Here is a 16,824-nt window from a genome sequence, read left to right as displayed (position 1 = left end):
ATTTCATTCTTAATGCTCTGTGTAATTCGTACAGATTCAAACAATTGATATTTGTACTGTACTGTACAGTACTATACTGTACAGTAATGACCGCTTGTACATGGAGACCAGATTTCTGGCTCTCTGGTATGATCTGGAACCCCCATCAAATATAATTATACTCTAGAGATGTGAATGAGAGAACTTCTCAGCAGATGCTATTATATACTTTCTCTCACACATCAGTTAGCCTCTAAGGATGCACTGGCAGACACTGAAGGCTGAAGCTAGGGAAGCATATCCTCCTTGCTTTGGCCCATGGCAACATGGTTTTCACCAGTTATAAAACCAATTTAAGAATCCAATCCAAGAGACCCTCTGGAAGAAATAACACTATCATAAAAAAACCTAACTTACAACAATGGGTGGGAAAACAAATGATTGCTGAGGGATTGTTTGAGTAACATCCAAAAACCATTGGCGCTGAACGATGTGCTCTCTCTCTCTTTCTGCGTCCTTCATACCATTTCCAAGAAGACCGTTCCCAGGGTGGTGCATGTGGTATTTCCATACAGGTTTCAATCATCAGACTTTCTCTTTAGTGGCACTCTGATTGAAAGAAAGAGAGAGAGATCTATGAGATTGGTTAGTCTGAGACCAATCATGCAAAGTAAACTCCTGGTTTGAGAACTTTTTATGGTTATTATTGTGGTTAAGCTCATGGGAATAAAGCGGGGATGGGCTGAGTCAAGTCATAAACAAATTGCTAACAGAGTGTTGGGGTCACAGAGTTGTATATTATTATTGCTTTTTATTCAATGCGGTAGTTGGGTGTATTTCTCTGTGCGTGCATGTGTGCGTGTATGACTCAGTGACTCATTCTCTCTCTCTCTCTCTCTCTCTCTCTCTCTCTCTCTCTCTCTCTCTCTCTCTCTCTCTCTCTCTTTCTCTCTGTAGCGTCCTTTAGAGAAGCCGGATGGCCTGGATGTGTCTGACCAGAGTAAGGAGCACCCCCAGCACCTGTGTGAGAAATGCAAAGTCCTGGGCTACTACTGCCGCCGTGTGCAATAATCCCCCTTCACCAATGGAACCTAGCTGATCACCCTTACCCCTATTACCTGTCCCTCACCCACACCTCCCCCATCACCTATCTCTCCCCCTCGCCTCCCCTCCATTAACCTGTCCCTCACCCATGTCTCCCCCATCACCTATCCCTCACCCTCGCCCCCCCAATCAACCTGTCCCTCACCCCTGCCTCCCCTATCACCTGTCCATCCCCCTGCTTCTCCCTCTGACCCAAACCTCTCCGGCCCCCACCACCAATACATCCTCTTCCTTGGTTAAGGTTAGGAATAAGAGTGAGAAACGCAATTCATAGACCCGTGTTTAGGACCGACCTCTATATGGAGGAATTTATACCCGCAAAGTGCTCTTTCTAAAAAAGTGAAAACTTGCCAAAACCATAGCGTGTACATACATTCAATGCTAATAGGGCCCTGTGTGTTCGAAACCATGTCACCCCATTTACCACAAGTATGTGTGTGTGTCATAAGTGATCATTCATTGATGTCTTAGCCATGTGTGTGTGTTATGGATGATGTCACTGACTTTGAGTATTGCCACCTGTATCGGTCCCGCTGGATCGCCTCACTATCTGGGGTCTGTTGATTTTGTGTTTACAGAGTTCTGCCTTCGTTTTCCCTGCCAAGTGAAGTGTGTGTCCATGTGCTGAGTATTAGAACAGGGCTTCTTGTGATGGTAATGTAAAGAAGGCTCGCCTGCCCTGACACCGTTGCCATGTTTGGGTCAACAGCGCATCTTATTAACTGTGAATTAACTGAGGGATAACGCACCATTCATCCCTAGCTAACATGTGGCCTATTTATTTGTTGTAGTCTGTTGTGCAATTTGAAATCGATTTAACTGGGACATAAATATATATATATGTGTATGTAGTATGTATGTGTGTGTATGAATATCAAACTGTTGTGTAACTGCCTCCGAATTGTCTTTAGCAACTACTGTACAATACTGTAGGTAAAAAATAGAAATAGAAATAGAACTGTTCCTAATCTAGATCTAGTGCAGCAATGATAACAGGCTAATGTTTCATATACACACATGCTATGCATTTATGTGAGCAATGAAAGTCATGATTAAGTTGTGATCAAGACTCAAAAGTAGGCAAGCTTTTCTCTTGTCAAAGGCAACTGTGCAATAACAATAATACTGTAGTTTCCGCAATGATAGACTAGACGCTCAGTTACACTTAACCAATATCCCACTCTCATGTAGATTCTCTCAAGTCATAGGTTTATTTCGACAGTTGTATTTCCAAACAGTCATTTCTTGTTTTCTTTGTGACTCAGACAGGTTGTCGAAGTCCAATATAAGCCTACTGTGTGCAGGGGTGAATTGAACAGCATGTACTGTATTACTGTGCATTACAAATGTTATAGTAGTCTATGAATATATAGTACGCAACTCTGTGTATGGTGTGAAGCTAGAGGTTCCTCGCACTTAGACGCATCATCACACTGACCACTGATGTCTGTGGCCAGATGCAATTGAATCATCCTTAGATTGTCAATAGCTGTTGCCTTAAAACAGAGGTCATGTGGTGACAAAATAGCCATTTACCAATGATTCCATCCTATATGTATGTCAGCAATACCCAGTGCCTCCCTGTCCCTCTGGACAGGGCACTCCTTATGGATGTATAGGGGGGCTGTGTTCCATTCCAGAAAGTTGTGACCTCCCATGTGGCCTTGTCCACTCCTCTTGACAGATCTAATAGGACTTGTAGGGAACAGCAAATATATAAAAGGATCAATGGACCTTAAATATATGTAAGGTCCACTGACATGTCCTTGATCGGTAGTGAGCGAAGGCAGGAGGAATGGAACAACCTTTTGAAATGAAATGCAGTCTTTTGTTTCTTATCTTTTTAGGGTTTTAAAAAGATGCAGTAGCCTTAAATTATATCTATTTGGAGTACTAGAATATGCTCCTCCTTAGGAGCTTGACATATCAGAGTTTCTGAATCGTAGTATAATAAGCAAATAACCCAATAATGTTTATGGAAACTTGGGCTAAGTAATCTTGCTTTTACTTAGTAGATATTTCTAGTGAGCATTTGCAAACACCTACAGTGTTTGCTATAAACTGTCTATGGGTTGACATATGTGAAGTTATTTAGATGGAACACTTACCGGCAAATCTTTTGATCCAATATGGAAATGAGTAGTCATTATACGTTTCAATTTTACTTTTAATACTGCACATTTTATTGCACCATGATGTCTTGTACAAATTCATACCGTCTTAAGGCCTTACAGCTTCATACCGTCTAAGGCCTTATGTAGAGATTGTATTGACCAAGTGGTATGACAGTGAAACTTACTTATATTTTTTCCAAGGGGTTATACCCTTCACAACGTGTCAAACAGGTGGTTGTAGTAAAGAAAGTCTGGGGGAGTGAGAAGTGAAGTAAAGTGGAAGAGACAAGGATGGCTATAAGGATGACTAAATATGGAGAGTTAAACTTGTGACATGGTTGTATTTTGTTAATCAAAGGACATTTTGAAAGTATGGTGATGGATTAAGTTTACGTTTATGTTTGTTTGATACCACTTACTACCACAATGTAAACAATATATCTGACAGAAGGGAGGTACACATCTATGTACCTCTGTTTACAAAGATATCTTTACACTACGCAAGACATGAAGTACTAATTGGGGAATCTAGACTGAAGAATATCTTTGGTCTAACATTTTGTTTGTATAGTTTTGTCTTGGAAATGAAGGTTGTTGATACTTTTGGAGCATAGTTATTTTGTGAGAAGCTGAAGAGATGTTTACTATGGCATTTCGAAGGAAAGGTTAATTTTTTTAAATGAAACAAATCTGTTTCTCCATATTTGTATTCATGGTTCTCTATTCATATTTGTGTATTTCATATTGTACCTTATTACCTTAAATTGTACCTTGTAAAGAGAAAACATATTTTTGAAATACTGTACATTGGGAAAATGTTTCGGAACATCTGAAGTCAGAGAGAAATTGGAATAGGTTTGGAGCTGGAATGTTCTAATGACTATGTTGGGTAGCGTTTTTCCAAGTTTAAAGCAGGTTCAAGATGTGAATACAGATGGGAAAACAATATGATTACCCCATTAGCACTGAAAGTTTAAACTATCTATTGTTTTCCTTGACACCATTTGTTGAATTGGAAGCAGGAACTAAAGCTACATTTCCAGCTGGCAAAAACAATCACACTGTAGTCTGTTGTCATGGAATCAACAAAAATGTTATTTTAGATTTAGTAGCCTAACAAGAAGGGTTTTGCACTAAAAGCTGCAGACCTCATCCTAGTCTGTTTAAGCCTAATTGATTCACATACTCAACACTAGTGTATATGACAATGGTGTATCTGTACATACAATATGTGGATACCAAACAATGACTTAAGTGAGGTGTAGGATATGGTATTGCTGTTCATTAATTGAAGCAGATGTAGGATTATCTTTTTTCCCTGGGTAATGTTGGGATCAATCCAATATATTTTCAGTACTGTCATATTTTCGGTCTGTTTCTCTATCAGGAGTATAGTATTATTCTTATAAGTCTGATCAAATCAGAACTATTTCTCTGATCCTCTAGGTTGTATTTTCCTCACAATAGCAGAGTAGCAGGATAGTAGATGATGTGTAGCTGTGGGGTGTCATGGATACCAAATAATGCCTTCTGAATTAATATTAAGATGTTTGATAATGTTTGTCAGAATAGATAGAAGGAATACACATGACATGTGTTGTAGAATATAAGGAAAGTATCTAATAACGTGAGAACAGTCCTGTTTTAATCAGTCCCAGGGTGGCATTTTCAGATTCCGTCCAGACATATTCTAGCTGGCATAGCAGGAGCCAATGGAAGCAGTTATTACAAGGATAGGCATTTAAAACCTTTACAAATGCTGTTCCGGGTGTGTGTGTGTTTTTTTTGTCTTGAATTACATATACTTGACTTGTCTTGTTCCTTTTCATAATGGATTTGTTATTTTCTATGAAAGATATGTGTATTTTGGAAAACTTTATAGATGTTAAAATTTTTAGAGCAATTTGCAAAAAGCAACTCAAGAGTTATTTCCCTGACAAATATATTTACAAATGATTATTTTATGTATATATTCGATGGCCATGATTTTTAAGGAATATTAGCTATTTTGTTTTGTTATGCAATATTGAAGCTTTCTATGTGAAAAAGGGCCTATTGCTGAGAAATAAAACAAAGCTGGGAGTTTTTCTTTGATGTTTTACAATTGTCTGAGGGTTTATCCTACAGAAATATTTATGGAAAGGTTTTTTACAACACTTTTTGTATAAAATATGCAACAAAGTGACACTAAGAAGGAAATATTGATGTCTACATAGATTATTATTAAAAAAGTTGGTACATAATTATTAATTCCCTTACTCAATTATAAGCCATTGTGTTTTGTTGTGTTTTGTTTTATCCTTAGAACTATTATTATTATGTAACCTATAATTATTCTCAAGTGTTTTAACTAATATGCATATGAGTTACTGTCCTTCGTATAGCATGGATTCATTTTGTATACAAGTATTACATTATTGTGAAAATCCCAAACATAGTTATCAATGTTTTGTTATTCAAATTCTATGTCATTGAGATCTTATAAGGTCAGCAATAATTCAATTGTGTTAACATGCAGAAGAAACCATCTTTATATCTTAGTGACTGATACTCACCACTGTATAAACACATTAAACTGTGAGTTCTAGTTTGCTTAAAGCAGCCATGACATTAAAGTATTGAGATATGTTGTGTTGTTATTTGTTTAGTATCAAAGAGTGTTCATCTGTTAAGCATGTGTGTGAGACAAAGAACTATTGTAGAGTTTGCATGTGCATGTGTTTTGAATGAAGAAGTGTTATTTTGTGCAATTTATTCTTATTTGATTTTCAGCACAGTAACATAGTTGGCAACATATTGTTTCTTTGCATTCTCAACATCTTCTAACTGATTGTTACTAGTCATGAAATGTATCATTCACTGATAGTGTATACCAAGTAATGCATATTTACTGAATGTAATGTTTTAACATATGTGGTAAATTAGAAATCAATGTTTGTGTTATTTGATGTCTGTATAACATGTGAGATCATTGTAATGCTATAATCTGATTGGACAAAGCACAGAGGTGGCTTGGAATGAAGAAAGATTGTATGGTTGGCAAGTTGTGGGGAAAGTACCCTTCTGTTGTTCAATGTCCATGAAATGGCATTCCAAAATGTGCCTTATTTGTAAGTTAGAAAAAAGAATAAAACTTTTTGTGCTTTAGTGCTATTAGGTCTTTGATGAATAAAAGAAATATCAAATTAGAACCTTTTTGTCGGTCTCGATTCTGTTGTTGCTCTTGTAAATATTTTATAATACTGTAGCATTGACAATGAGGCGTTCATAAGTAAGTATCCAGCGAACTGCAATGGGTGCTTCTGTGGTCCATGCCAACCGGTTAACATACTGCGTGTTCTCCTCAGACCTAAGCTTATCTGAGTGCATCTGCAGACTTCATGGCTTACTTGTAGGTGTATATGGATAGTGATGTGAAGGGTTTTAATGGTTTAAACATGGTCTGTACTGGTCTGGAGAGGAGAGGGGTAGTTGGACTGTGTAATAGAGAACCAGGAGGAGGAGAGAGAGCCTTAGGGAGGCCTTACTCTCTGTCATCCTGGAGGCCCACACAGTCACACACAAGTGTTGAAAAGACCAGAGTCACAGAGGAGAGATCTGGCTGTGCTGGGTTTTAACACTTATAGTAAAATTGTGGCTAGTTTTAAACCTAGGCTACAGAGCAGGACACCAACTAATGCTCTGTTCAAGATATACATGAACATTTATAGATCCATGTTTAATGACTGTAAACATGTTATTGTTATATGCATGAGTAGGCATGCATAGTTGGCTTCGACACTGGCCACCTTTTGCCTAGCCATGTTTCCATGCATGGACAATCTTGGACACGCATTCCAAATAGCTAAAACTTCACAAGAGGGTGGGGACCCAAATTATATCAAGTTTGCTACAACATCTCTAGCTCAAACAGAGCTACGTAGGGCTAAAATGTCTCTATGGCAACAATGTAATCTGAGAATTCAAACAAACGGTGGAAGGTCAGTGTGCATATGGTTTCATTTAGGAGCGAGGACTGCCTTTTCACATTGCTTCATTATTTACTTTCATAAAGTATTAGCTTGATAAGCAGCACCACCCAGTTTCTGGTTTACAGACTGTTTAAAGTCAAGATATTAAACCTATGTACTATGGGATAAGAACAATGAATCCACAGTCAGAAAATAAGGCAATTTGGCAAATGTTTGACCACATGTTAATGAAATCTTGTATCTGCTAATAATAACCAATGCATTAGAATTCCTCTGTGTGGTAATTCTAACTCTAGTTTGATCAAGCAAGCTTTGTTCATAGTCCAGTATAGGGGGTTTCAAGAATATATGGAAGCCAACAATATGATGTCACATCCTGTTCTGAAGGAGAGGAAGTCATGTTGAAGGTCTGGGGTGTCTAAAAAAAGATGTTGCTTCATTACCAGGAAGCCCTACACGCAGGAGTGACGTGACAGTGGCACACAGGATGAAATTAAATGTCCAACATAAACTTTTCCAAAATTTGACAATGATTTATTTGGCAGTAAATGTACAACATGGACATTATTTTACAGTGTGTGCCTGTCTATCTCCAATGCCACAGTCAGATGATTAGTCAGATAATGATTGATTAGATGATTAGAACAGTGAATCTATTTACAGAACTATTGGCAAGGCCATATAGAATCAAAGGGCCCAGCTCCAGCCTTAAACCTTTGGAAAGCCTTCATTCCAAACCCCTCTATCTAATTACATATATGAAATAAATACATAAAAATAACATTAAAAGTTATGATAATCATGAGGGTTTGGATTGATTATACAGTTATACAGTTAGTGTGTGAACACATTATCAGGAGAACGAGAGACATTCAATTATTGACAATCAATCTTCAAATAGTGGAGGAACACAAAACAGTTCTCTTAGTGGGTAAGATAAAAAATAAAAAAGGTTTAAAAAATCAGTCTTGAATCTGAGGCTTTTTCAAGAGGCTCGGTTCACATTCTGCTGTGATTTGAATGTATGTATATGTGTGTGTCTGTATGTGTGTGTGTGTGTGTGTGTGTGTGTGTGTGTGTGTGTGTGTGTGCGTGTATGCGTGTGTGTGTGTGTGCGTGAGAGTGTGTGAGAGAGTGTGTGCCTGTGTGTTATTTGATCTCCCCACAGTCTGTGATGGAGATTTTCTTGACTACACCCCCGTCATGACAACCAAAGGATTCCATCCTGGAGACAACCTCCATGCCGTCCTTCACCTGTCCAAAGACCACATGTTTACCATCCAGCCTGAGAGAGAGAGAAAGAGAGAGAGAGAGAGAGAGAGAGACATACGCAGAGAGAGAGAGGATGAGTCACTAGGTCACACACGCAAGCACGCATGTGCTGAACAGGGATGAAGTGATTCTTCAGGGTTGAAAGTGGTATTTTTCAAAGCCTACCATTCAGTTTTAGCTGTGCAAATGAAGAACTGGGAACCATTGGTGTTGGGCCCCGAATTTGCCATGGATAACATACCTAGGGTCAATGGAAAGAATAAAAACAAATGAGCCTTTTAGTAATAGTTTGTGAACATTCATTCACTTATGGTTAGGGTTACTATTGCAGGTATAGTGTAACAACAAGTAGGCCCAATTACAAACCTTGTGACACAGCGCTTTACAACATTCAGGACACAGTGATAACAACATTGTAAAGTGTTACAGCCTACTAAATCAAAATGTTGTAACTGTGAATCATGAACTCTAAGACAATGGACTTAGAATATATGGGAAATAATAAAGACCACAGCATTACAGAACTGTAAGGCTTGCATGAGGGCAAAGCACACATCTGTATTGAGTAAGATCTGTTTCCCTCACTATAATTGGATCCAGACCAGTATTATGCAACAGAAAATACAACTAAACTGAAGTCTCCATCTATCAACATGAGGATTTTCAAAAGATAAATTAAAATATAAATCCTATGATAAATAGATGGTGGACTTGCTTGAAAAGAAGATCATTGACTTCGTTGATAATTACTAAATCTAAATAGTCTGCCTGTGTAGTCAGTAGCCCCATCTAGTGGACATGCTGCTATAACAACACACTCCAATGACTTATGCACTCATATACTGTGTGTAGACCTACACTGTGTAGACTACATTTAGTTTATTAGAGAGATGGATAAAAAGACAAGAAAAATACAGAGAAAAGATTATGAAATGATAGATCGAGAGATGTGGGTGGAGGAGTAGGCTGATTAACATATTTACCTGGAGCAGTGTGCTTCAGTTTGAAGTTCTCGTCTTTAAACTTCGTCCCATATATGGACTTCCCTCCGGTGCCATTGTGATGTGTGAAATCTCCTCCCTGTAGCACCAAAACGTAGGAACAACACAACAGCACACACTGAATTAGGAACATTTTACCATGTGTTGAGCAGGGTAAGTAGCTGCCTGTGACACCATGCACACTTACCTGACACATGAATTCAGGAATCACCCTGTGGAATACTGATCCTTTATATCCAAAGCCATGCTCCCCAGTGCACAATGCTCTAAAGTTCTCTGTTCAACACACAACAACAACCTCATGAATTTCCTCCTCACTTCCACACTACTCAACACAAGAGGCAATTAATATCTGTTGTGTTACTGTCATTATCAAAATCATGTTGGTCAAATCTATGTCCCATAACATACATCATCAGTTTACCTGCGGTTTTGGGGACAACATCTGCATTCAGCTGCAAAACACAATAATAAGGTTGAACAAATTTGTGTACTGATACCATCATGCAGAATTATTTCATATATCTAGAGACAGCTAGCAAGTAGTAGACCTAACAATGTCCCTCTTCTCAGTTACATGAAATCGTATGGTAAATGACACCCTATGATTATACATAGCTAACAAACTCAGTCAACAATGAGGCATGGATACGAGGATATGACGTATGTCCTGAAATCCATAATGCAACGAGACTGCAGTGCAAGGACAGCTAGCTAACTTACTCTACTTGTCAAATACAACTGTTATTCAATCAGTGAAATACATTTTTACAGTCATTCAATATGTATGATGTGTCTGCCATTTTAACTGTTTACTTGTAAGATACTCTGCGAGCAAGGTTAGGACGGTACACAGCTAGCCAAGGTAGCGGCTAGCTAGCTACCTCTATGATGACTCTACCAAGAGGTTCCTCATCTGCTGCGATGTCAAAATACACAACGGGGTTTTTGACAGGTCCAGACGAAAAAAGCCTGGCTACTGCAATCGCCAAAGAACAGTACTTTATACGATTTTTCACTTGCAGCATCGTTGCATAGTTGTCAGGCAGGGTTTAAAATTATGAGAGTGCCAGGCCTGTGGAGAGCTGAGTTTGTTTACATATGACGTCACCCGAGTACCCCCCCCCACCAAGCGGTTCTATCTGGCATAGCTTCATCAAAAATGGCCCATAGTCACACACACACACACACACACACACACACACACACACACACACACACACACACACACATAAACACACAGAAACACACACACACACACACACACACACACACACACACACACACACACACACTCTCATTCTCACAGTCTTTTATCGGTTTTGTCTTATGGTTGGGTTGCTTCTTTGTTCTGTTTTGTTTTTATTTATTTTATATTCTATATTATTTGTAAAAATTATACAAATCAACATGTATGATTTATTATCTGCTTGCTTTGATTCCTCTTTGTTAACCAGTTGTCCTTTTGTATTGTTTACTGTTTGTATGTTTTGTGAAGGAAACAATAAAAAGATATTGCAAAAGATGGGCCATAGTAAGACTAATCTGTGCTCTGCTAGTGTCAATGGCCCATAGTATACAGTACTAGGCCTATGTGGGATTCAAAATATGATTCGCTTGCATATAGCTCTGTTTATTAATTTTATGAGTGGTTACATTTCTCCAGCCCTATCCAGCTGTTTACCAAAGAAAGTGTTGGGGTGAAAGTGTTGGGCTTTCTTGTCATTGCTGCTTTTGCTGAGGCATTTTACAATACACTTAGTGAGGGCAGAATACTGCTCCATCCCACCTCAAGTGTCAATTTAAAATTAACTCCTAATTGAAGTTGTTCTAGGTTTAAACTAAAACATTAAACAGAGATTAAATTCATGTTTAAATTAACCCTGGTCAGTCTAAACTAGGTTTAAGTTTGGTACAACAGGATTAACGGTTACAACTTGATTTGTGAATCCTTGTTGGTGCCACCCAACCTGAAAGTTGCTCAAAGCATGTCTTCTTGATGCTAACGATGATAACGTCTCTGCTGTTTACATGGATCCATTCTTGTCCTGTACCTACCATGGGTCGGTCTAGTGGTTGAAGTCATGGATACAAATACATTAAAGGACATCAAGACCACAATGCATGTGTTTAATCTGAATACATATTTATTAGATAAATATTAGAATGTCACATCATCTAACTACATACAATTTAGCAAGACTAAAAATCACAATTTGTTCTTCTGACCTGTTTATAATATGAAATGGTTGTACATAGTGTACACAACAAGAAAGACTGCCACTTCATGGGGCAATCACTTTAGATTGTACCTTTATAGTATGTTTTGCCTAATTATTGTAAAAACTGTATATTTGCCAAAATTGTACAAACTGTAAATTTGGTAACAATCGTTAGGACCCATTCAGAGTCCCACGTCCCCTTTGTCCCAATTATTTATACCTTAAAAAGGCCTTTATTATTTTCATTTGTTGAACCTTCATAAAGTACACAGGTAATAGAGAAATACACAGAAGTTTAATATTACACAAAGCAAAACAAATGTGTCTTTTTTTTCATTCAACCCCCCGTACGTACGGAGAGGTAGATAAAGTATTTTACATTAAATGAACAGGCGCGGTCAAAACACTCATTTTCCCAAATCAAAGTCTCTTCTGACAGGAGCTGCAAGCTTTACAAATTCTACATACACAATGCACATTCCCCCCTGGGAAAATGAATACATTTCTGTTAGCGTGTCTCTATGTGTCATTTACATATGTACATGCATCCCTTAGACCCCCGACCCCCCTCATTCTCTTGCATTTCAGTGTCAGAATAGAGGGGTTGGAGTCTTACAACTAAGGCCCATTTTATTTAATCATATTCATTGCGTTTTCATAGACTCCTCCCTGCTCAGAACCTCTAGATGTGATCAGAGAGTTATGATACATTACTGTAGAAGCATATACAGTGTCTACATACAGGAAAGTAAGGGGAGTCAAATACCTCAATGTGGCAGTGCATTGTCAACAAACAAACAAACAAACAAACAAACAAACAAACAAACAAACTGACAGCACAACAGTTGTGTTGTGTTCAGGTTATCAAACCAGCTTTGGAGATTCTAACAATATGCAGCTATTGATCTGGATTTGGTTACCTTCTCAAATACGAGGACATATTAATCATTTTCATCATAAATTTCATCTGCTGTTAGAACGTTTTTCTAATGTAAACCAAATTATGATAATTCTTATAAAATCACAGGATATATAAACAAAAAAAATAACTTAAAATTGGAAAACAATATAAAACATTTGATGAAAATACACACAATGACAAACGACCTTCAGTTACAAAAGAAGGTTCACAAAACAAAGTTTGTAGCAGAGCCGTAACACAATCCCGAGGACATTTCACACATTTAGAATTGTAATAAAAAAAAGATGAAGTCACTTTTTCCCAATATATAACCAAACATATTTAAAGCATGAATTGTAGGGTTTCTACTTCATTTGTGCATTAGCAAAACAGACTTGTAAAGCTGGCAAATTAGCTACAAAATCCGGCAGTACATTCTGTTAAAACAGTTAACTTGAAGAGGGCTTATGGCTGAATATCACCCAATTGCTAAAAGAGGAAATCACTTCATGACTTTTTTCTCATTTAATAAAAATAATAACTCTTGCTGAATTAATTTCTATATATTCCTTTCCATTGTGGCATTGTGGTGGGATTAAACAAATTCGGAATACAGTACAACAATACACAGGTGTTAAATGCAAGGCTAGTGAGAGGGTATTTGGATTTATTACCTTACAGTTGAAAATTAGCATTGCTGGTATGTGTGTGTGTGTGTGTGTGTGTGTGTGTGTGTGTGTGTGTGTATGTGTGTGTGTCTGTGTGTGTGTGTATGTGTGTGTGTCTGTGTGTGTGTGTGTGTGTGTGTGTGTGTGTGTGTGTGTATGTGTGTGTGTCTGTGTGTGTGTGTGTGTGTGTGTGTGTGTGTGTGTGTCTGTGTGTGTGTGGGTGTGTGTGTGTGTGTGTCGTTGATAGATGTACAGTACTGTACACTTGTTAAAGACAACACAACCAGTTACAAATAACACCTACAGTTGTACAGTATGACCATTATAAAGTATTCACAAGGGGTATTTACAATATCTCTTTAAAAACTATTGTTGGGTCATGCATGAGGTTCAGAAGACGGCCAAAATTCTGTACAGAGTATTCAGTAAAATCAACACATTTCTTTAGAAAATATGGAGCAGTTCAATAGCTGGATGCTTATAGACAAATACCATTTTTAAACATACTGAATTTCAAAGCCAACGGCGGGACAACTTTGGTGACTCACGGCCATCTTCTTATGAACAATGAGCATTTCATAGTGGGACAAAAATGAAAATACATGACGAAGAATTGTCAATACATTCTTAAAAAAAAAAGTCCAATAAAAATTGGATGCAAAAAAAAAATGCAATGGCTAAAATAAAACTGAGCCATTGGCACACATACACATGGTAGACTATGCAGTTGATGAGAGACAGCCTCACATGACAGCATGGTAACAGGAGCAATACAAGGCCTGCAGGACCGGGAAGACTTGGGTAAGAAAGGGAGACATAAGGGAACTGAAATTGAGGCCTATTACAATGGGGACGGACTGTTAATCTCTCTCTCTCTCTCTTATTTCTCGATCCCTTTCTCTCTCCCTCTCTCTCTCTCTTAATTCAATCACTCTCAAACTGTTTTGCTCTCTCTCTCACACTACATTCGTCACTCTTTCACACACATTCATGCATACACACACACTTATTTTTCAATGTGAGCAAAAAAACTCTTTATTGCACACATCTCTTTCTGACATTGTTTGAACACACAATAATATAAAATCTGGGAAGAGACATTACATTATTTCCAGCTTCTTCTAGCTGCTGTTGACGGTTAACATTTCTGGGTGACAGACAGAGGAGAGAAGGGCAGTGTTGATTCTCATGTGGACTGGGATGGCAGGTTGTGGACATTGGTTTCTCCTTTAAATGCTCTGGCTGTAGTGTTAGCTTTCTGTTGTGCCTCAGTAGATGGGCTCCAACATGCCGAGTGCAAACTGACATGGTGAGGGGATCAAAGGCTATGGTCTCAGGGCGCAGAAAAACATACTTCAAATGGGGGATTGAGACACGGCCCAGACAAGACAACTTTTGCTTTCCTATTAATTTATCTTGTTTTCATAAAAAAAGAGTAATAAAAAGTGCTACACATTTTACAAAAAGCCAACACACTGTGTGATACACACACAAACTGGTTATAGCTGCACAGTTTTCACTTGAATCGCTTGCCGGACATACAGTATCGCTTTAGTGCCAGCCAACATGGCTGTTGATGGTGAGAGTTGAAGATCAGAAGCTGATGGTGGTCCAGGGTGCCATCACAGTCACACGTGTCACATCGGAGGACAACCGAGTGTCTATGGGCTCCAGATAGTCCAACACACAGCCACTCACTCCTGTATTTCTAGGGGAGGGTTAAGAAGATGATGGGTTTAGTTGTTCTCGAAGAGGGAGAGGAGGTCATCGTTGCTGTTGGTGGGAATGTCAGGAGGGTCCAGGTAGGAGAGTAACTCATCTGGGTTGGCTAGCTCTGGTAGCAGCTGTTTGGAGAGAGAAAGAGAGAGAGAGAGAGAGAGAGAGAGGGAGAGGGAGAGAGAGAGAGAGAGAGAGAGAGAGAGAGAGAGAGAGAGAGAGAGAGAGAGAAAGGGGGTAGGAGAGAGAGAGGGAGGGGGACGAGAGAGATTATGAATATGAGGTAGAGAAGAGATTTAAATCATTAGGCTCCTTTACCTCAGAGAGGAATGAACAGCTTTAGTTTAAATCAAATTCCTTTCCATTTCCACTCCCAAAGGTAATAACACACTTGCCCTAACCCTAACCTGAACATTTCTTAAAGACCTCAACTTACAAATATATGGAAACTCAACAAATCAAGCCGCATACATGCATATGATTGTACTGTATGTTTGTGTGTGTAATTGCATTGTATGTATGTCTACAACTGTCATTTCTTTAAGGTGTATCTATGTCTAATATGTTTTTAGTGTGTTATGGTTGTACCTTGTTTGTAATGCAAGTGTGTCTGCCTCTGTTATTTGCTTTATGATGTACAGTATGTGTGTCTACATTTGTGATTTGACTGAAATATTGTTTTCCTTGGCTGCTGTCTTGGACCAGGTCCAAATGTTATATTATTAAGACTAAACAGGATAAATAAAATGTATTATTTCAATAAATAATACAGTACAGACCACAGACTTAAGCAATAACAGAAGCTATAGCTGATAATGCTAACGCTAGCTAACCGATGCGCTATACCGTATAACAGTTAGCACAGGTACCCAAAGCACATTGTCACCATGCACACTTACATCCAGGCAGGGCTCATGCATATCCCGGCATGCCTGCCCGCCTGTCTGCCCGTCGGCCCCCGAGGAGGGGTTAAAGTTCATATCGCCGTGAGGGTGACTGTTCTGGCCGGGCTGCTGCGGCTGATGGGGCTGCTGCGGCTGATGCGGCTGCTGAGGTGGGGCCTGGCGTGGGGGCTGCGATGGTTGGCCACTGTGATGTAACACCTGCCCTGACTGGGCGCTGTGATGTAAGGGCCCTGATTGGTTGCCGGGGTGAGGGGGCGCGTGCAAACTCTGCTGCATGGAATTATGGGACTGATCATGATGAGACATCTGCGGAGGTAGTGAGAGAGAGGGAGAGATGGATGGATGGATGGATGGATGGATAGATGGATGGATGGATGGATGGATGGATGGATAGATGGATATATGGACACAGCAGGGAGAGATGGGTGAAGAGGAAGACAGTGAAATGAAAGATAATGTGTTTTAAGACCTGCTAAATATCACAACATTCTAGCTAGGGTGACATGAGCAAGGCTGCAGATTTAATGTATAGTGAAAAGCATACCGTAGGTCATCCAACAGTTACATACAAAGGACTATCCAAATAAAGTGAGACCAAAGGAAAGCATGGTGGTGTACGGTACAGTAGTAGCAGACTTACAGAGTCAGGCATGCCGTGACTCAGGGTCTTGTCGTGTGACAGGAGACCACCAGGGCCTTCTGGCGGGTGGGACAGTTGGGGGGGGCCGTGCATGAAGTCACTCATGGGGAGGCATCCTCCACCTCCACCTCCTCCTCCCCCACTTGAGGGATTACAGTGGGGGTAATCAAAGTTTCCGTGGCCATGGTAACTGTTGCCTGGCAGCATAAAAAAGAGGGAGAGAGTTTTTTTTTTGTTAAAATGCTGAGGTCATTGCGGCAGGTTTTATTAGGGGACACCTAATGATGCTATAGCAGCAAGTGAAGTCATCCAAAACTGACCCAAGATTATA

General features: G+C 39.2%; 3 protein-coding genes across 3 annotated transcripts in view; 1 reads left to right on the top strand and 2 right to left on the bottom strand.

Moving 5' to 3' along the window:
* zcchc24 (zinc finger, CCHC domain containing 24) overlaps positions 1-1,050 on the top strand; it is a gene marked incomplete at both ends in the record, with an annotated part of 48,837 nt that extends 47,787 nt beyond the window's left edge. The window contains one exon of the mRNA XM_083694494.1: positions 937-1,050. Coding sequence (XP_083550620.1) covers positions 937-1,050 — 114 coding nt within the window. The remainder of the gene's footprint in view (positions 1-936) is intronic.
* Positions 1,051-7,713: 6,663 nt separating this feature from the next.
* On the bottom strand, positions 7,714-10,525 carry ppifa (peptidylprolyl isomerase Fa). Its single transcript, XM_083696383.1, has 6 exons — positions 10,326-10,525; positions 9,866-9,896; positions 9,629-9,717; positions 9,424-9,520; positions 8,606-8,681; positions 7,714-8,453 (listed from the first exon to the last, which is right to left on the bottom strand). The coding sequence occupies exons 1-6, from the start codon at positions 10,467-10,469 to the stop codon at positions 8,318-8,320; spliced, it is 573 nt and encodes a 190-aa protein (XP_083552509.1). The 5' UTR covers positions 10,470-10,525; the 3' UTR covers positions 7,714-8,317.
* Positions 10,526-11,593: 1,068 nt separating this feature from the next.
* LOC310822882 (zinc finger MIZ domain-containing protein 1-like) overlaps positions 11,594-16,824 on the bottom strand; it is a 127,744-nt gene continuing 122,513 nt past the window's right edge. Inside the window, exons 23-25 of the mRNA XM_083695441.1 lie at positions 16,494-16,690; positions 15,848-16,159; positions 11,594-15,076 (exon numbers count right to left, since the gene is read on the bottom strand). Of these exons, the coding sequence (XP_083551567.1) occupies positions 14,969-15,076; positions 15,848-16,159; positions 16,494-16,690 (617 nt within the window). The 3' untranslated portion in view covers positions 11,594-14,968. The remainder of the gene's footprint in view (positions 15,077-15,847; positions 16,160-16,493; positions 16,691-16,824) is intronic.

The sequence above is a fragment of the Argentina silus genome (assembly GCF_951799395.1).
Source record: "Argentina silus genome assembly, chromosome: X".
Taxonomy (NCBI): Eukaryota; Metazoa; Chordata; class Actinopteri; order Argentiniformes; family Argentinidae; genus Argentina; species Argentina silus.
Note: the sequence above shows the minus strand (reverse complement) of the source record. Positions and strands in the feature narration are given on the sequence as shown.

Coding starts and splice junctions, on each gene's coding strand:
- ppifa (XM_083696383.1), bottom strand. CDS start 10,469: ATGCTGCAAGTGAAAAATCGTATAAAGTACTGTTCTTTGGCGATTGCA. Junction 9,897..10,325: donor TTGGTAGAGTCATCATAGAG/GTAGCTAGCTAG, acceptor TGTGTTTTGCAG/CTGAATGCAGATGTTGTCCC. Junction 8,682..9,423: donor ACTGAAGCACACTGCTCCAG/GTAAATATGTTA, acceptor CATTGACCCTAG/GTATGTTATCCATGGCAAAT.